A 20528-nucleotide genomic window follows, 5' to 3' on the forward strand; every position below is an offset into this window, starting at 1 on the left:
AATCACAGGTTACACTTTTGTCTTATATTGCTGACTTTTCCTCTTTGTGCTTTCAGAAATAACACGGATCATCCAGGTAGACTTGGACCTGAAGTACAAGACCAACATCCGAGAGCTGTTTGATGAGTTTGACAAATTCCCAGAGGGAGCAGTCATTGGGATTGCCAGAGAAATGCAACCAGTGTACAGGTACAGCCCCCTCCCGGGGGGGAGCAGGGAGAGGGCAGCAGGTGGCTGGTGGCATCTCTTCAACTCAGGTTGCTCTTTGGAAAAAAACCCAGAGAGCAGTGGTTTGTGGAGATGGATGGAAATGGTGGAGACCAATCCACCATCCCGGCAGGGGGCCTTAATCTGAAACTTGTAAATTGATATGAGCAAACCATACAGTGTTGCTGTGGTTTGTTTGCTTGTTCTCACACACCATCACAAGACTTTCAGAGGCAAATTCTTGATCATCAGTGCCAAAATCCATGCCTGGACTCTAGTACATCTAGAGTACATCATGTACGTCATGTTTGCCCAGCCATGCCTGCTGAGGTGCTGTAATTGTTTGTGTGTTGGCACTCTGAAGTTTTGGCTGAGAGTATTGCAGAGAGTAGGGATTGAGTTTGGGCAACAGTGAGGTTCTGGGTCCCTGGAGTGCATTTTCTGCTTCCTCCACTGAAGGCTGAATGGGCAGCTCTTGCTGATCTGGGCTTGCAAGCATGAAGGTGGCCTCATGGTCCCTTGCTCTTCAGACCCTTGGTCCACAGCCACTGCCAACTGTGCTGGAAACCACTCACAAAGGGGTGGTCCAGTCCTTCCCACTCATGGGAAATAATGCAAATCCCACCACTGGTGGGATTCAGGGACACAGGGATATTTCCAGGTGCTTAGAGAAATTGGTTTTGTTTAGTCATTGTTCTAAGGACGGACCTCAGGTTTTCTTTTAATCCAGGGTAGATCAGATAATTATCCCAGGATGCCTTAATGGATCTCAGCAGAGCTGAGTTTGAGCATCTCAGATGGCTTGGCTAGATTTGCTAATCCTGATGGAAAAGTTCTTGGGGAAAGATAAAAAAGCCTAAGAGGTCTGTATGTCTTTTCCTTCCCTGCTGGAAGCCTACTTCCCTACTGAGGCTCTTAGGACATGACCAGCAGCACTCTTGGGCACAGGCTGAGCTGCAAAGATCTGGACCAGCCTTTCTTGCTGCTTGTGCATCCAGATGGGAAGAGGGTAGAGACAGAAGTTCATCAACAGGAGATTGATGGTTGTTAGTCACCACCAATTGCTTCCTGGAAGCCTAAACCATATGACAGAATGTGATTGCTCGAACTACAGAAGTCACCACTATTTCAGAGCTGGAAAAAAGACATCTCTCTCTCTGTGGCATAAGTGTTGCCTCTCTCCTGATTTGTACTCTTGGCAGGAAGAGCTGGCACTAGAGGAACACGGATGCTGAGGTCTTGTCTCCATAGGGTGACACCATGCTTGGAGAGTAGAGGGCTCCTGTATCTGCTTTGGGTGTCCTTACAGGATTTGGGTGCCCAGAATGGTAAATCCAGCCCCAGTTAATCATATGCAATTGTTAGAGCTTAAAAGGGGATGGAGGGAAGAGCCCCAGCCAAGAGTGGCTGCAGGCTGTGAGGCTGTGGCCTCGGTGGGCCCAGCAGGGCAGATCCCTGTTGTTAGTGGTGCTGGAACAGGGTAAATGAAGCACTCGTTTGTCTGCAGTTAGTACAGGGTGGAATCACTTTGTTTTTGTCTCTGCAGGGTTTTGCATTATTTCAATGCATAACTAGGGAGTGGGGATGATGATCTGCTGCCTGGATGTGGTTTGTGGGACTGGGTGTGCCTGGAAGGGACTGAATTAAGGTTTGAGGGGCTCCACTGGAGAGCCTTTCAGCATGGCAGGGGACAAGGCAGGGGATCATGGGCTGAGCACTGAATACCTGACCCAAGCCATAGCTGTGTTCTCCCCCTCCTGCCACCCGCGGTGGGGACAAACATGCCAAGCAATAATAGCCCTCACAGGCTGCATTTTTGGGCTGAACTTTCTGTTGTTGCAGTTTTGACATCCTGGGTCACTTTGGGCTATGTTGTGCTTTTCTTCTTGTGTTGTTTTGATCTTCATGTGAAAACAAGTTCTTGATCCTTCTTGTCGCCAGATCACCCGTTGTGGGGCGAGCTGTGCAAACTCCAGCCTGCCCTCCTGCCAAGCCCTGCACCCTGTGGGGCTCGCACCTCACTGCTAAAAGGGTTTCCAGACACAAACATGAGCTGACAAAGCATGGATGTCTTTGTAAAAAAAAAAATTCTTTACTATTTTTATACTTTTAGAAAGATAAAAACATGTTGTAGGTGTGAAACAACAGGTGTCAGCTCAAGCCGCGTTGTTTGCCATGTGTGCAGGCTTGAAGCCTCAGCTGGGGAAAGGGTTGTGGGGAGGGAGGAGGATTACAGGGTGATTGTGGGGTCTCTGTGTTGCCACTCACGTTTTCCTCACCATTTCACACAGCTCTCTGCAGCAATAGCATTGCCCCAAAGCATCAGAGGACCTAGCAGTGAGGGTGAATTAGCAGAGCTGTCCTGAGCTTGCTCATGGAGCTGTGGACTCGGTTCCCTGTGGCAGGGTAAGCCAGTGGCCAGAAAGCGCCTGGCTTCCATCTTTCCTGCTGTGTAGCAATGGGAAAGATGGATGGAGATTAATCCACCATCTGTTTCCATCAGCTGCCCGTTGGCTGCCTGGCTGTGGGCTGCACTTTGTGGGCACAGATTGGGGCTGCAGAGGGCTCAGGCTGCTGCACTGGTGCAATGAGCAGTGCTGGGCACAGACAGACATTCCGGGAAACGGAGGAGTAAGAGAACAGCGAATCGGAAACATCCCGGAGCCTCTCTGCATATCCTGAAGGTAGGGGAAACCTCCAGACAGCAAAACAGGATGGCACGGGAGTGTTTCCACTCGCTTGACTCATGCTGAAACAATGCCCGGCCACTGTTTGTCTTGGACAAACACATTTCTCTGAGCAACAGGATCTCCCGGCCCTCCTGCTAGGCCAGTGCTGGGATTTAACTGTTGCACAGTCTGGTGTTGGTCTGTCCTTTGGGGCCACTCAGGCTGAACTGGAGTGGCCTGTGGAGAGCAGTAGCTCCTGCTGAAGCTGGACATGGATCGCTCTGCAGTGTCTGGCAGGGAGTCCTGGATGCAGAGGGGGAGGTGGCAGGAGCCCACGTCACATGCAGGAAGTGATCTGAGGTCCGAGGCCACTGGCATCACGTCAGGTTTCTGTCTCTCCAGCCGCAGCAGGGAAAAGAGGCATCCTGTCCATGGGTCAGGCATGTTGTCCTTCCTGTGGCTGTTGTATCCATTCTGGGACATGGGCTACAGTCAACACCTCTGTGGACAGGGTTGCAGGCAGAACTTCATCCCACAAGAAGGTGCTACTGTGGTGAGGTTGTTGAGGACACTGGTACTGTGCAGTAGCCTCCTAGATGCCTTTGAGCTTTCTATGGCAGCACTGGATTTGTCCTGCCAGGCTGTTGTTTGAATATTGGCCTGCAGAATAGCCTCTTCCCAGGCTGGCTTATGCCTGCTCATGTGTCTGCCTGCAGAGGGTTCACACCGTGGCCAAGATCAGGAGCTCTGGCTTCAGTAGGAGTGATTTTGATGTAAAGATTAGACTCTGCATCTAAAGTTTGCATCATCCAAAAGGCTTTCCATGCAAGGAGGTGCTTCTTCAGAGTCATAACCTTAATTAAAAGTCCTGTTGTCCCCTGCAGCATTTCAGCTGCTCATTTGTGCTGGCCAATCCTGCTCACCAGGCTACATAGAGTGAGTGATAATGGTCTGTATAAATATTTATGTTGCACTGAGCCTTCCGTGCCAGATCTTGGTCAAATTGAGATGTCCAGGCTCTCTGGTGCTCTTGAGCCCTGCTAAGAAACCTGCAGAGAAGCTTTGCAGATGCAGCCTGCATGGGAGCGACCAGATGGGCAGCAGGGCACTGTCCTTGGGGGTGTGTGGGTACATGCCTGACCCTGCAGAGCAGCGCAGCTGTGCCATGGCTGGTGATGGAAGCATGGCCTGCTGCCCCTTAGCCTGCTGACCAGGTGTGAGCACTGGGGCTGCACCTGGGGCATAGCAGGGTCTCCATTGGAGCATGACAATGGCTTCCTCATACCAGTGCAGCCCAGACCTACCTGTTCCTCCCTGCCTGCCTGGCTTGGCTTAGCACCTGTTCCCAGACACATGAACTCAGTGCTGCCAGGTGCCAAAGGGATAGGATTCCTCATTTCAAAACGGCCCTGTGATTGAGAGGAACAGGGTGAGGAAATACTGTGGCACTCCCCAAAATGTCCTGAAAGCTCTCAGATTACTGAAGGCAGAGCTTAAACCCCATTCTTCCTGTGTTTCCTGGTTCTAGACCGGTCCGGTCACACTGGTGGCACGTGAGAGGAAGCAGAGCAGTGGTACTGATTGCACAGCTGCCCTCAGCAGCCTCAGCCTGACCCCTGTGCCACGCCGTGCTCCCTGCTCCCATTCCCATCCCAGCCTCTTCTCTGCCTAAGCACTGCTGCTGCTGGCACTGCCAATGGAAGTGGGCTCTGGGTGCCACAGTGTGCCAGCACCACCTGGGGCCCTCAGAACTGCCCCCATCATGCTCCCTTTGGAGGTCTCCTTGGGAAGGAATGGTCTGCTGGCAACAGGGAGGACTTAACCCACAGGTCCTCAGATGGGTGCTTTTACCCCTTCCAGGTAGAAGGAAGATACCTGCTGTGAAGGTGGGCCTCAGGAGAAGTCCCAGAGCTTCACAGGTCCAGGAATGCACACAGCTGGGGCTGGAAGGGTGGCTGCTGCTTCCACTTCTGCTATTTGGTGAGATCTTTACTACTGTCCCCTGTGTCAAGAAGCTAATTAAAGCTTGAGGCATCTTGGGAATCCACAGTGTTGGAAATGATAATTTTGTCCAGTAGGAAAGGATATCTACATCAAAGGGGCAGCTACAGACTACAAAGGGCCGACACTTGGGTCCCTGTGTGGCTGCAAGGCCATTCGCCTTTGCCTCTGCCTAAAACCTGGGAACAACTCAAACAGGACATTATTTTGTAGAAAGGAAAGGCTTTGTTTCTGCTTGTGATCATGTGGGAGCTGCTGTGAGTGTGCTGTGTGTTCAGTGACATGTGTTTTGTTTGTTTGAGAGCTGCTGAAATAAGCCAGAGAAGCCCATTAGCGGGTGGAAGCAGGGCTGTGCAGCTCCGGCCGGGGCCGCGGCGCTTGCAGTGCTGGGTGTTTGTGGGAGCTCAGCAGCACCGGCGCTAAGTCACTTTGTCAGATGTTTGGAAGAGGAAAGGAGTTATCCTGGACTGGGAGCAGGCTAATGCTAAATCCATAACCAGGCCAGGCTGTCAGAGAGTCTGGGCTGAGACAGTACATTCTGTACCTTCTCTTGGGATCTAAAAAAAACCCCAAAGTACGGCTGACAGCTGCAAGCAAGGAGCAGCTGGATTTTCCCTGGCTGAGGCAGCAGTGGTGGTTGTAAGATGTAACACTGCAGGTGGGCTGCTGCCTGCGATGGAGCTTTCCAGAACTGGAGATAACCATCTCCAGCAAGCAGGTTCTCCTGTCGGAGTTTTCCTGGTTTTGTGGACTTTTCATGCAGGCAGGTGGTCCTGACTTGGAGACTTCACTCTTTTCCAAGGGCTTTTGCCCTGAGGAAGCAGGGAGCTGGCTTCCACAAAAGGTTCTGTTCCCCAGGCCCCTCAGGAGTAAAGGCAGGAGAGTTTGTGCCTGCCATTTGTGCCATTGTGATATCAATGCTGCCTGCCCACAGTCCTGCAAGCCCCAAACCTGTGCACTTTGGATTTTAAACCATTTCAAGACTTTGACTTGATTTGTAGCAAGTGCTGCTGTTCGATGCATGGGGAAAACGGTTCTAGGAATTGGTTTGGCAGTGGCTGACAAGAAGCAGCCAAAATTATAGAACAAACAGAACCTGCAAGGAACTGGAAGCAGAATTAATTCGAGGAATTCAGCTTTACCTCTGATTTAAAAAATTATCCAAGAAGGTAAAGGGTTGTGTTGTTTACAGCTGTGAATATCATTAATATATGGGACCTGTCCAATTTATTCCCACTACAATGCAAACTTGAAATGTCATTTAAAAACAATGAATAAATTGCATGAGATCTGACAACCACAACTGTGCATTGATCAGCACAAATAGTAATAATATTAAGCAGCAGGTGAGCTTCTGTGAAGGGAGAGCATCTCCCCTGTTCCTGAGAGTTCCATTGAGAGGCAAGGGTGTCCCAGAGCAGGCAGCCTGTGCTTCCAAGGCATGCACGAGAACGCTGCCAGAGCAGAATTTATTCACAGTTGTTAATAGAAATCTGCTGGTTTAGCAGTAATTAGGGCCACAGTGTTCTACAGTGTCCCTGTGGATGGGTTGCCTGGCTTCCTGTACGGGTGCTGATAGAGGATGGTCTCACACACACAGGTCATTGCTCTGCGCTGCCACCGGTGCTGTTTGCTCTATAGATGGAAGGAAACTGCTGTGACCCAGACAGGGATTTGTGGTCCCACCTGTATTTGGAGGATGATTTTAGCACTGGCATGGGGTGTACAAATGTTTGATGGTAAGGAGGGCCACCCTTGAAAATCTGTCCCAAAGAAAGGTTTTGTTCACAAGCTGTGTTCACAAGTTGTCATTTGTCATCTATTTAAGAGTTCCCACTTTTGGACTAAGTCCACGCAGAAATGTCATCAGTGAGAATCAATTTGCTGCTCTAAATACAGGCCTTTTAAAAGTTTGGCACGTTGGCTGGGCTGTGGTAGAGACCAGCACTGTACAGACATAATTTGTGCATTGCGTGAGACTTTTATTAAGGGATTACTGATGTCCTCATTGAAGAGCTCAGTCTGTTGCTTCATCAGTATTTTCCATGGGGTGGCTGGAGGTCTTGCCTGAGCTGGACCTTTACCCTGAACCCATCAGAGAAGGGTAAGGTGGTCCTGGCGTGCACACCAGCACATCCTGCCCTTTGTCCCAGGATGGAAATTGGCATTGTTTTGCCCCAGTTTGACATTTTTCCCTGCAGGACAAGGGATATTGCTGTGTTGGCGATGCCACTGCACATCACTGGGTACATGGTGCCCCTGAGAAGCGTGGAGCTGGGATTTCCTGGATTGCACAAGCTGTTCAGCCTCAGCTCAGGTGCTGTGGCATGGGCTGGTACTGAACCTGCTGCCCTGGCTCTTTAAGGGGTTTAGCAATTGCACATGGAAAATAAGCAATTAGCAACAAGGGCTGCTTTGTTGTGAAGCCGCTGAGCTCACCAGGCCGAGGTCCGGCTGCCAGGGCAAGAGGAGGGAGCTGGGTTGGATGCTGCCCTGGGTGGTTGCCTCGCTTTGTGTGGCAGAAACTTGGAAGGGCCCACCTGCATTGCTTCATTGCTGCAATGTCTTCTGGAGGAGGGAGGAGAGGGAGGAAGGGGAGCTGGCCTTTGCCTGCAGGTTAATCTCAGTTGAACACAATGATGGTAAGGATCTGACAGCTGCCTGCCCCAGCGAGGATTAGCCACGAGGAGAAGGGTGCAGGGAAGTTTCTTGGCTGTGCTCTTACTTTGTGCTAAGGATGAAGGGGAAAAGCCACCATCACCCCCTGAATGGACCATGCCATCATTCCCATCACTCTCCCCTCGCCACTGCCCACACCCTCCCCTCCAGGCAGGACAGAAGCTGCTATCAGGGTCTCCCCTGTATTCTCTCCCATTTCAAGCACATCCCCTGTCCCCATCAGGACACTGCATACTTCACACTGGGGCTCCCTTCCCATCTGCCTCTTTGAGCAGCCCTGTGGGGGCCCGCAGGTCCCAGGCACCACCAGGTGGGCAGCTCAGCCAGGGATTGCTTGGTGGGACCACAGCCAGGTGCTGTGTCCTCCTGCCACCCTGGGGGAGTCCTGGCAGCACACGGAGCAGGGAGCAAGGTGCACTTGTGCCTCACTGCTCATTGCACAGGAGCAGTAGTGTTTGCCAGCTGGGTAAGTGCCTGCAGCTGGGGATAATGCCGGCAGCCATCCGTGTTCTGGCTCAGGAACTGAACAGCATATTTGGAGGTACGAGAGCGTGCACTTGTTTTAGTTGGCGTTTGGGCTGGCAGGGCTGCTGTTGGAGTGGCTCAGAGAGGCTGGCAGCATGTGCTTCTCTTGTGCTCCAGGAGCCTCATGCCAGGCTCAAGGTCCCCTGACCCCTGTGAGAGAGGCTTGCTCACAAAAGGCATCCTCAAGGTACTGGCCTGCTGCTGCTGCCCATCCTGCTGTCCCAGACAGCCCAAACTCTGGCAGCACTTGGTGAGAGGTAGGAGCAATCAGTGAGCTCCACAAGGAGCTGACTGTTTCTGGGAAGCTTATTGTGTCCAGACTCTTGCAGATTCCCTATTTTTATGGCTTTATTCCATGACTGTTGGTTTGTTTCCCCTTTGGTGAGGGAGAGGCCATGCAGCTGCATAGGCTCATGCAGTGCACACTGGCTGCACCCTGCAACCTTCCAGGAGCATCCTCTAACCACAGACACCCTGGGTCTGGCCTGACATCTCGTTTCACTTCATGTTGTTTTGACTTGGTTCCTTGATTCCCCAGATGCCTGTGGGGGAGGCATTCCTGGAGATGTGGATTCACGGGGAAGGTGCACATCCTCAGCAGCCAGCCCAGTGGCAGCTGCACAGCTGGTGTGGCAGGGTTGTAGCCTCTTGAACATCAGATGAGTATAGGCACACAAGCCCAGTCTGCTGCTTGTGGGGCAAGTGCTTTGAGCTTGCTGCTGGTCTCCCAACTGGCAGTAACGCCTGCATCTTGCCTTTCCTGCCAGCTCAGGCACCCAGCTGCTTTACCAGAGGTTTTCAGCTTATCCCATGAAGTTGTCCCATAACCCAGAGCTGAAGTAAATGAGTGGAAGTTCACAGATTTGAACAGTCTTTCCCCACTTGTTTGCCTCTTGCTGTAGAGAAGGCCCTACAGAGTACAGCTGGTGTTGGAGTGGTCCCTCCTGGCCTGGCAGCTGTCCCCAGCAAGGTGTTTGGAAGGGTGTGATGGCAGCTTTGTGAGCTGGGGCTCGTGACCGCCGGGCTGCGAGGCAGGGAAGGCGCGGCCGCAGCGCCCTGTGCTGGGCCAGCAAGGGAAGTCCTGCTGGAAGCAGCGTTTTTTATCTGGGCTGCCTGGGCCTGGCGTTTGAATGCTTGGAAATGCTCTTCTCCAGATGTTTCCTAGCACACGCCGGCTCTGTTTATAAACAGCTCCTCAAAGCAAAGCCTGTTGGGGCTGCAGGCAGGCGCTCGCGGCAGGCCCCGCACGGCTCCCCTGCGCCATGGCACGGGGTCTGGGGCCACAGGTCACCTCTGTCCCCTCCCATCTAGATGGGTTAGAGCAGTAAACAAAAGCCCCAAATGCCTCCTCTTCCTTTCTCCTCCCTTTCTCCTAGCTAACAGCTTCCTGCTCCAATGCATCCTGGTGGTGCTGCCTTCCTGCCCAGGCTTTTGCTGCTGGGGGCACGGAGAGGAGGGCACACTGCCCTGCCTGAGCTGCTTGTTCCCAGGGAGATCCCGGCCACTCCAGGGGCCTGGGTCAGGGAGACATTTCCATTGCATCTAGCTGGGGTTCAGTTCCTTGATGATTATCTCAAGGGCACATCCTGGCAGCAAGCTCATCCAGCCCCTGGAGTTTTCCCCTTATGTTTTGCCAAAATTTGAGGTGAGTGCCAAGGGGCGATGTGAGGCAGGACAGAGTGGAGTGGGTACAGGCTATGTCAGCTGTTTGGCTGGTTGTTGTGCTTTTCCAGCCCCATCTCCTCTGAAGAGAACAATGCTCTCATAATCATCACTCCTTCCACTTCTAACTGGGTGGAGGTGCCTTTCAGCCATGCTCTTCTCTGTCCTGGCAGGACAGAGACCAAAACCTGCTTGAAATAGAAAAGCCAAGAAAAATCCTGTCTAAACAGCTGCTGCCAGTGGCCCTGCCAGGACACCTTTCCCTTGGTTGGCCTGAGCTCAACAGGGGCAAGGCTGTTGTGCTCAGCCGTGAGCAGGATCCCAAACCATGGGCACTGCAGAGCCACCTGCAGCTCATCACATCCTGGATCTCACCTCAGCATCACTCCCTGAGGATGGCCCTGCCCTCCCTGCCAGCCCCACACCCCACACACGGCCAGGGGAGGACAGCCCTGTCACAGCCAGTGCTGGGAGGAAGGGCTGAACAATTGCTGCTTGTCAGGCTGTCTCCTCTTCCTGTAGAAAAGGGCATGTTATCAGCCATCCACAAGTCATCTGGGGAACAGCACTACTGAAAAACTGAGTCATGTTGTACAAATTTGCTTTAGCCCCACCATGGCCTGGCAATGCCAAGGGCCTGGGTGCTTGCAATTTTTTTATCCTGGCTGCTTGCAGTGGCTGTAATCTTGTCCCTTAGCTTGGGCAGCATGTATTTGGAGGTAAGAATGTGAAAGGAATCACAGCTTCACTGCTGTGGAGCTGGAAATATGCTCCCCTCTGTGGCACTGCTTACCCTCTCCCTCCTGTCAGCTTCCAGCGTAACGTTCTGGGCAGGGGGATGGCTTTCTTGGCACTGCCAGGGAGAAGCAGAGAGCAGAGGATGCAGAGGTGGGCTTGAGCCACTCCCTGGATCTGAGCACTTCAGAAGGCTGATTGGTACATGGCTGGGGCTTGTCTTTGCAGGTTGAGCTTCCCTCTAATGCTGCATGGAGAATGTTTTGCCTCCATTTTCTAAGGAGCAACCCATCCATGAGTTGTCTTTGCCTGTCCTCAAGACACAACTGCTCTTTGCAGAGGCAGAGCCCTTTATCCTTTCCCCACCCTTTAGATCCAATGAGCACTGCTGCCCATGAGCTCTGACAAGGCAGCCTGTCCTCCACTCCCCTTCCCTAGGAAGCTTGGATACGACTGCTTCAAGTCTGAGCCCTCCTTCCATGGAAAACTGGCACTGGGAAAAACCCTTTCCGTTCTGAATCAGGTGGAAGGGAGTGGTGTAAAGACCCTTAATGAAATGGGAAATATCCATGCCTTAATGGAAAGTTTTAAGGAAGTGATGCTGCATGATGCTTGTGGTTCTCCAGATCAGGAAATAAAAAAGATATTCACAGTTGGCATCATTAACAGATCCACATTTCTGCTGGGAAGAAAAAAAAAAAACCAAAACAAAAAAAAAAAAAAAAAACAAACAAACAAACAAAAAAAAAAAAACAGAAAAAAAATAGATCCCATTTCTGCTGGAATAATTCTGCTGGTGGCTGTGTAATCCTGGCTGTCACCTTGGCCAGTCTCACTGTGCTGGGACCCAGAGCATAGGCCAGAAGGATGGATTTGATAGTCTGATCCCTGTACAAGCTGTAGCAAGAGCCTGTGGGAGCTCAACATGGCTTCTTAGAAGAAAAATGTAAATTTAAATGTTTGCAGTGGAGAGCATTGCCTCTGGAGCTGTCCCAGGGGCAAATGTCCCTGCATCTTCTTACATCTGAGGGAGTCCAGCTTCAGCTTCCAAGCATGGGACCACTTTAAACATTTGGGCATTAAATCTACCAAGTTCTTGTTGCCTTGAGCTGCATGGAGACTTGGGTGGTGTCTGACAGGTTTGAAAAGGAACCAGTGGCAGGCTTGCCTTATTCTTTCTAACAGTGTTTCTCCTAGACTATCTTCACAGCAAGGTGTAAAAAACCCCTTCTGTAACTTCACATTAAGTGTGGGGGCTGGAAGGAGAGGGCAGTGCTGGCAGCCCTGGGCTGTGAGACAGTGGTGGAGGTCATGGGTCTCTCCTTCCCTGCTCTGACACAACAGGCTCAGACTGCTGTCAGGTGCTCAGCTTTGCAGCAGAGGATGCTGTTTGAGGGAAGAAGACTTTCAGACTGAATGGGAGCAATTTTGGAGGGCAGATCCAGCTACTTGGGGAATAGCATGGGATTAATTCAATTCCTGCAAGTAGCCAGTGTATGTATGGTGAGGTATATTCTCTGCCACAGGACTGAGGAAGGAGCCAAAGAAATTTCTGGGTTGCTTGATTAGGTAATTGAAATTAGGACACTTGTGGTGGTTCACCCAAGGCTCTGGGGATGTGGTTTTGTCTCTCTGCACAGCCCTGTGAGCAGTCACGCGATCCTGTGTCCACTTGACTCACTAGAATGATGCTGGTACAAACAAAAGAGGCTTTGGGAGATGGTAAAGCAGCGTGGTTTGAAGTCTGAGCAATATCCTGTGCAGGGGGATGGAAAGAAAGGAGGCCTGTGAAGCACTGGCTGTTCTGAGAGGCTGGGTGTCTCCAGAAGAAGACAAGCATGGTGAGATCCCTTGGGTGGGTGGTAGATCCTTGCTGTGATCCAGACCTGCCCAGACTTGAGCTGGCTGCTCTTCAGGCTGCCCTCCCTGACATCCCTGTGCCTGTTCTTCCTCTCTTTCCAGGCACACCTTCTGGCAGTATCGCCGTGAGAACCCCCAAACCAAAGTGGGGGAGCCCCCTCCTGATGGGCTGCCAGGCTTCAACAGTGGTGTCCTGCTCCTGAACCTGGAAGCCATGAGGCAATCCAAGCTCTACAACCAGCTGCTGGAGCCCACCATGGTGCAGAAGCTGACGGAGAAGTACCACTTCAAGGGCCACCTTGGGGACCAGGATTTCTTCACTATGGTGGGGATGGAGCATCCAGAGCTTTTCCATGTGCTTGACTGCACGTGGAACCGGCAGCTTTGCACGTGGTGGAGGGACCATGGATACAGCGATGTGTTTGACCAGTACTTCCAGTGTGAGGGGGAGGTCAGAATTTACCATGGCAACTGCAACACCCCCATCCCTGAAGACTGAGGCACCCACTGCCCCCAGGGGCAGCTCTGACTGCAGCAGGGCCATAGTGGCTGCACTAACAGTCCCTCAGGAAGGGTGACCAGCTCTGATCCAGCATAATCCAGGGGAATCTAGGGATCCCAAGAGCATTCAATATCCCACTGCCTGTAGCCTCACCCTCCAAGAGGAAGGGCAGTTCAGTTGTTGGAACAGGCTTCCACAGCCACTGTACCCAGGGCTCAGCCCTGGCTCTGCTTGGCCAAGTCCATGGTGCCTATCTGGTGCCCACCTGTGCCTCAGCTGCTGGGGCATGGGAACAGCCATGGGCCCATCAGAGACTGCTGCTTTTGCACTAGGCAGGGCCCAGCTCCCTGGGTGCTGTGCAGCTTTGCCTTGTCTGATGGTCAGCAGGAGTGCCCAGTGGGCAGTTTGGTTTCATTTGTCATTCCTTGGTGGCCCATTTCTGCACCTCATGCAGAGAGTTTGTCTGGTACCTCTGGAGAGCAGACACTGTCCTCAGGTCATCTTCCTTTTGAAGCATTCCAGAAAAGTGAGAGGGCTTTAAAGACTGAGAAGCTGCTTTAAATTGGATTATTTACAAAAAAAAAAAAATTGAATGCTAGATAAGCTTTAAAGCCTTCTGTTGGTTCTTCTGAGCAATAAAAGCTTTACTGCCCTATGTTGTTCTAGTGAATGTGTAGCAATAGGTTCATTTTTCTAGCTTTGCCTTTAACCTTTTATACAAGAATAAAGCTGCAGATATCAGACACGCTCGGCAGTTTTTCTGTGGCACAACTGAAGTCCTGTGCAACAGGAGGTTTCCTGCACTTATCATGTTTAAAAAGTAGTTGATGTGTATCTGCTGGGCAGTTGATTGTGGTGCCCCACATAGCTTATCCCACATCTATCCCATGTGAGTAATGCAAATAAACAAGCTGGATATTTAAAGATCATCACCACCATTGCCAGGGTTGATTTGGAGGGTGCTGGGAGCTGCCTGTGCTATGAATGAGTGAGCTTCAGGCTGAGCACACTGTTCTTTGAATAAATGCTGCCTCAGTGAGCCTGGCTGGCTGCACAGGTCTGTGTCAGGGACGTGCATGGCTCACTAACCATCTCCAGCCCATGGCTCATTAACATTAACCACCTCCAGCCCAGCCCAGCTTGTTTCACACCCTGTGTGTGCATCTGTGTGATGTGCACGTGCAAGAGAGGCGTTGGGAGCTGATTGTTTGTTAGCCTGATAACAGAACACCAAATACACCAAATATGTGGCAGGAGTGTCCTGGGCTCCTTCCCCCATGCCCATGAATGAACTTACTGATGTGCAGAGACAACAGGCTGTGGTATGGTCTGCATCCTGAGCCCTGCCCTCTCTGATGTGCTGAATCAATTCATTTCCAAATAGCACAAAACCTTGTCTTCAAGTATTTTCTCATTCCCAGGGAAGGAACAGTAAAGAGGTGATTAAAGGTGAGGGAAAGATGCAGTTCCTTGCTGTGTTAGACTCACATTTTCACCAAAAAACAAGGTGATCCAGCCTCACTGTGCAAGGCAAGGCAGCCAGCCTTGCTGGAGGCTGTAGCGGGGCAGGGTTTGGGGCAGCTGATGCACTGTGATGCTGCACCCTGAAGGATGAAGAGGATTATTATGGTGTTTACTGGTCAGGGCACACTGGTGGCACCAGTGACACATGGGGTTTCACATGCCAGGGCAGGACCTTGCCATCAAGTTTGGAAATGGCCATGCTGGAAATACAGGCCAGGCTGCTTGTGTCACCAGCACTGGGGAGGGGTGGGGTGATGAGCAAACATGGCTTTTACTGGGGACTGAGCAGCTCTGGGGTGGCTGTGGGTGTCATGGCTGGCCCAAAAGGACCATGATGCATGCTGCAGGGTGACACCTTGAGAGACAGGGCTGTGTGGGGCCAGGTGCCCTCCCTGCCCCACAGCCATCCCTGCAGCTGGGCCAGGCATTGTGCTCTCTACCTGCAGCCAGGGGAGGCTCTGTAGGGTTAGGAGCACTTCTCCCTCTCTGGAGTCCCAGTCTATGTGGGGGAACACCTGCATGGGGCCACTATTGCACCAGGCTGAAACCTTTTGCTCAGGTATTTTCCCAGAAATCAATTCCCTTTTTTTATTTTTTGTTCAAAATCAGAGTCCACTGGGAAACTCACTGCGGTTTTTTTCAGCTAGGAAAAGCGTAGTTAAATGAAACATTTAATTGAGCTTTATTGGTTTTCCCCAGGCGGCACAGAGAGCCCCGAGGCCCAGCTCCGCACACGCGCTGCCGGCCCCGGGCCCTGAGGGAGCGCGGCGGGCAGCGAGGGCCACGCCGTGCTATTTATAGAGCCCGCACGTAGCCCAGCCATGCTCGCTGTGTAATTATCTCCCCTTCATGCCCTGCTGATTGCAGGCACTAATGAGCTCAGCTCAGAGAGGCCGTGGCGGCCTGGGGCTGACTCGTGCGGCCTTTGGGAGGGTGCTGCCCCCGGGTGTGCTGTGGGGCAGGAGCAGAGCTTGCTGTGCGTCCCTGAGGGCACCGCCTGCCCAGGAGCCCTCACCCCCACAGGCGGTTCCTGCACTAAGTGCCCAGTCGGCTGCATTTCCCTCAGTTCCTGGAAGAATGGGGACTTTCCTTCCCAACCCTTTTTGACCCTCTTGCACCCTCCTGCTGCAGCCCATCCTCAGACAGGTGTTGCTCCAGGCACACAAATTCAGACCCGAGCATCCCCCATTATGCTGGCCCAAGGCCAGGACAGCCAGCACTTAGCAGCTGCCAGTACAATCATGGTGAAAGATGCCCAAAAACCATCGAACAGCACCAGTTTGCCCTTGGGCACTGGGGATTTGCTGTGGTGACCCTGCAGCAGCAGCAGCACTGGACTGACAGGCAGCTCCTCACCTCCAGGGCTGGCACCGTGTCCTTGGGCCAGCGCTGGTTCCCTGCCTAGCAAAGGGCATCTGCAGACTCCAGAGCCTGCTCATGGACTGGCTGGAGCCCCTCGGAGATGCAGCAGGCTAAAGGCAGCCCTTGGTGAGTGGCAAGTGGGGACATGCTGCTGTGACACACAGCAGTGGGGGGACACAGCTGTGGGGAGCGGGACACCAGTCCCACCTGCACAGGCTGGTGGCAAGGGACGGGGCACAATGTGTTGGAACCCATGGGAGGGCTGCAGTGGGCCCAGCCAGGGTCTCTGCAAGGATGTGGTGGGCTTCATCCTCAAGTTACTCAGCCTGGAGCTCCTCCATCACAGATTCCTGCTCCTTGTCTTCTCACCTGCTGGCTCACAGCAAAGTGCTGCTCATGTCAAGAGCCCCATGTTTTTCCAGGATGGAGAAGGAGATGGGAGAGCAAAGGGGTCTCCTTTGTAGAAGATTGGGCTTTGGAAAATATCTCTTTAGCTTAAGCTTTAGGGGAAAATTCAGTTTCTATGTCATTCAGCATTCATGAGAAATTGCACGTACAGAAAACAGTATTTATGATTTTCTGCCCAGCTTTGCTTCCAGCCCTGTCCTGGAGCTGCATGAGATTTTTGCTCTCCTCTCCCTGTGTTTCGTAACACCATCAGTGTTTATTCTCTTACTCATTTGTACTTCTTTCCCATTTGAAATAATCAATTGTTAGTATAAACTCACCTAGGGAGCAATTAGTGTGAGCCTAACCCAAACAGGCGCTGGGGTGCTCCATTAAGGAATATCCCCGCCCTCCCTCTCCACAGATCCCAGAGGATACAGTATTTACTTTTCAGCTCTGCTATTCAAACTGAGCGCATTTCGACCAGCGTGCCAAGAATAACACAAAGCCTAACAACGGGCTGCAGCGCTAAGATGGAGTTCCTGACTTTACAAACCAAAAAAATAAAAAGCCAACCTATTATTTTGCCTTTGCTGAGAAATGCCTGGCAGCAGCAGAGCAGGCAGGCGCCAGAACCACCCCTCTGCCCTCAACAGAGCCATGGGCAGCGTGAAATCTGTCCTGAGGGACACAGAAAAAGGCAAAAAAGAAAAGAGCAGTAAGCCTGGGACACGGGTCAGCAACTGCCTGCTTTTCCTTTTAATGCAGATGTTATTAGCTTGCTGCAATGTTTTGTGAGCATTTCCTCAAAAGCTTTGCAGAGCCATGGAGGGACACATTCCCCAGCACCTGTAGATATTTCAGCCAGGTTTTCAGTAGCTCTATTTCTGACCATCACGAGCCTCTGCAGATTTAATTGCTAATTGCAAAGAAATTGCTGCCCAGTCCTGTAGCCTTTTCACTGCCAGCAGGGTTTGCTTTGTCCAGTTCTCCTCTGGAAATTATTTATTCACTAATCAGCTGCTAACAAGGGAAGCACTTGGAGCAAATTACCTTCCTGAGGTATTTCATGGGCATTAGCTGCATTGTACCAAAAGTCTCAGTGTTAATTTAGACAATTTGCCTACCTGAAGAAAAAGCTGTAACAAAGCAGAGCCTGGAGCTTCCAGAATGAGCCACAGGTCTGGACCTGCAGGAGGCTTTGGCATTGCCCACCAAAGAGGGAACGCTCAGCCATTTGTGGGGTGTTCCTGAGAGCCAGATGTGTTTTTTTGTGGGGCAGATGTTGCCATTGTGGCAGGTAGGAAACCATGCCCTGGGGTTCCAACTCCCTTCAGAACAGATGGGCACCTTGGAGCTCTTTCTCCTGGTTCATTCCTGGTGGATTTGGCACCATGCAGCCCTGGCAGGGCGTTTGTCCCGGTGTCAGTCTTCACCAGCACAGCTCCAGTGCCAGCTTCTCCTCCTGTTCCTGGTCAGCCATCGTTTAGCAGCAATTTGTGACCCTGCTGGGGACAATCCTGAAGCTGTGCAAGCCACAGGCTGCCAGCAGAGCCCTGTTCTCAGAAGGCACTGCATGAACTCTCTCCATTTATCACCTACAGACCTCTTGCTCTTAGTGCATTGTGCAGCTGTTGAAATGTTTGTGGCCTTTGTCACAACACATCCCCTCCTTGGAGCTGGTCAGGATAAACAGACACCTAAGGACAGGATCAGTTTAGGGAATAAATCACTTGTGGATGCCCTGTAGCACAGGGGGCTCTAGGAAATGTGTCAGAAAAAAAAAGGTGCATTTTTTTCCCCTACATGCTTTTCATGCTTTTTCCTTTCAAACTCATTTCTTTTCTGTGCTAGAGGACTTTTCTGGCTACCTTGGGAACACAGCAAAGACATCTCCTTCAGCATAATCAGCTGAGCTCAAGGGAGAGGGGAGTTTTATACAGAATTCTTAAAAACACCAGCAGCAGTAGGGAAAAAAATGAATGGCATGTGAGACTGGGCCCTCAGCTGTGGAATGGGGGCATGGAGAGCTGGCCAGGTAAAGGATGCTCAGCTGACCTGATGGGTCCTATGGTCCTGCATTAAAAACCATTTTCTGGAAAAGAGGGCATAATGGTGACATGGCAGAATCTGCCACTGATGCTGAGCTGTTCAGGAGAGGGAAATGTTGAGCCTGTGTGAAGAAAATGTGGCTGATAGGGAGCAGTAGGTTATAAAATGGGAACAAAATTCATCACTGGTAGATGCTGGGTAGTGGAGATGTAGAAGGGAATGACCCAAGGGTACAGTGAAGAGCTGAGGAGAGCAGGAAGGTGATCTGGGAGGCAGCACATTCCCCAGTTCCCCTCCTTGCTGAAGCCAAGCACCCACCTGAGAGGGAGACCACGATGGGATCTCCCTCCTTGCTGCTCATGCCAAGCCCTCAGAGGGCTCCCCAGGAGCACCCCCTTCAGCAGCTGTGGGCACAGGGCAGGAGAGCCACTGGTGCAGAGCAGGCAGGGGGGCTGCATGGCCAAATGCCAGGCTGTGCTCTGCCTGACTGCATCCTGCAGGCTGCACCTACTGAGCCACAGCTCTGGCCTTGAACCACCCCTGGTCTGTGCTCCATCAGCCCCCTGGAGCTGGGACAGCTGCTGTGCATCGGCCCTGGGGAATCACCCGGGGATTAAAGCAGCCTTCAGGTTATGGACGAGGGTGATGCAGCTGGGTAGGATCAGCAACGCTCACACCCTCTCCTGGGAACAAAGGAAATCTTGCTACTCTGCAGGATCTGTGCTCAGCAGTTTGGGCAACTCTTGGTGCTACAGAAAAGCAAAGGTGTCCAGCAGCAATTTTTGTCCAGTAATTGGAATAGACATAAAGATGGCATGGCATTGTAAACCACTGCACTCTGCATAAGGGAAACAGCAGTGCCTGGAGTCCAGCAGGACTGGAGTGCATTCCAGTTTCATGATGGGAATTCACTGTAACACCTGTGTAGAAGGCAAGGAGGATGCCAACACTGTGCCAGTGTCAATTGAGAAGGCTGGCAATCCCAAGTTAGCAGCTTGATTCCCAAGTTATGCAAAAGGATAGGAAAACTGGCATAAGATTCACCAGATAATAAATTTTCCAGGTCAAAAAGATTTCATCTGGAAAAGATGCAGGAACAGATCTAGAAGAAAATTCCATGTGGTGGAAGAGAAACTGGAGGCCAGCAAACCTGCCTGTGCTGACACACCTCAGTGTTTCCCATTTTTAAAGCAGCCAATGTTGCAAAAACAGGAAATAGAAGAAGTCAGCATTATTAAAGCAAATGTAATGAAATATCCTATCATGAGTCATTTACTTTTAAACCTCAAATATTTTTCAGCAGATGCCACTAAATTTCTTTCACCAGTCATTGCTCTGGTGAAGTCTTACCAGCAAATAACAAAGAGAATATAAAATGCACAGTGTTTCATCCTCTCCTTCCCTGAAGAGCTGTGTGTAATAGGCTGCACTATCAAATAATCATAATAAGGGAAGATTTTAAATAATGCTGGGCTGAGTAGTGAGTGCCAAGGTAGTCATACATTTGTCATAAAAACACAATACACGGTTCTTAATGAATAAAAGTGTCAGGTGGATTTGGGCTGGTAGCATCATGTACAAATCCTGAAAAATTACTCTCTGGTCTCCAGTATGAAGTTACTGGTGTTTGCAGTTCTGCAGCTCCTCCTACCCAGGAGTTTCTGCAGCCTGTGCTCAGCCAAGCCTCCCTGCAAAGGGACCACATTGTCCTGATTCTAGGAGTGAAAAAGAAGCAAAGGCTGAGAAACCACTCAGAAAGAAACCACTGTCCAATATGGGGCCTAGAAGTATTTCAGTATTTTCTGGCTATCCTTTCAGCCCCCAATCCCAAAAGTGCCAGACTAGAGAGTATGGGAGGCTGGCCTGGAGCCAGGTGTCCAGAGCTGGTGTGTGTCTTTTTCCCAGTTTCACTTCCATGTCCCTCCCAGGGGAGTGATGCCCACGCTGCTCTGCTGGTATGGGCAGCTCAGCAGGAGCCCAGAGCATCCTGTGCAGGCTGGGCAGGATGTGAGGCAGGGTGCTGGGGACATGCCTGTGGCTGCACCAGGCAGGGTGCACATGGGTGCCCAGAGTGGCATGGGAGGGTGGCAGGGCATGGTGGGGGAGACCTCCTGCGGCCAGAATTCCTCCTGGAGGAGCAGCAACACTAGGAAGTGAAGTCACCCTGTCCCCAAAGTCACATCTAGGGCAGGACATGGAGTCTGAAGTGCCACCGTGCTCAGCAGAGCAGGAGGGCTGTGGGCGGACATGAATTAAATATAGTGGTCTGGGCTGCATTTACCCTTCTCAAAATAACTTTGCTTTTTGTGGAACCATTGTCAGAAAACCACAATTGATACTGTCCTAGTGCTCGAGCCCTTTAT

At 51.5% G+C, this 20528-nt stretch overlaps 1 protein-coding gene across 2 annotated transcripts in view; it reads left to right on the forward strand.

The window, feature by feature from the left end:
- Positions 1–13769, forward strand: part of XXYLT1 (xyloside xylosyltransferase 1) — a 32774-nt gene extending 19005 nt beyond the window's left edge. For both annotated transcript variants that reach the window (XM_054638899.2, XM_054638901.2), the window contains exons 3-4: positions 57–189; positions 12441–13769. In XM_054638899.2, coding sequence (XP_054494874.2) covers positions 57–189; positions 12441–12837 — 530 coding nt within the window. In that variant the 3' untranslated portion in view covers positions 12838–13769. The remainder of the gene's footprint in view (positions 1–56; positions 190–12440) is intronic.
- Positions 13770–20528: the final 6759 nt, after the last annotated feature.

This window comes from Agelaius phoeniceus, chromosome 10 (assembly GCF_051311805.1).
Source record: "Agelaius phoeniceus isolate bAgePho1 chromosome 10, bAgePho1.hap1, whole genome shotgun sequence".
NCBI lineage: Eukaryota > Metazoa > Chordata > Aves > Passeriformes > Icteridae > Agelaius > Agelaius phoeniceus.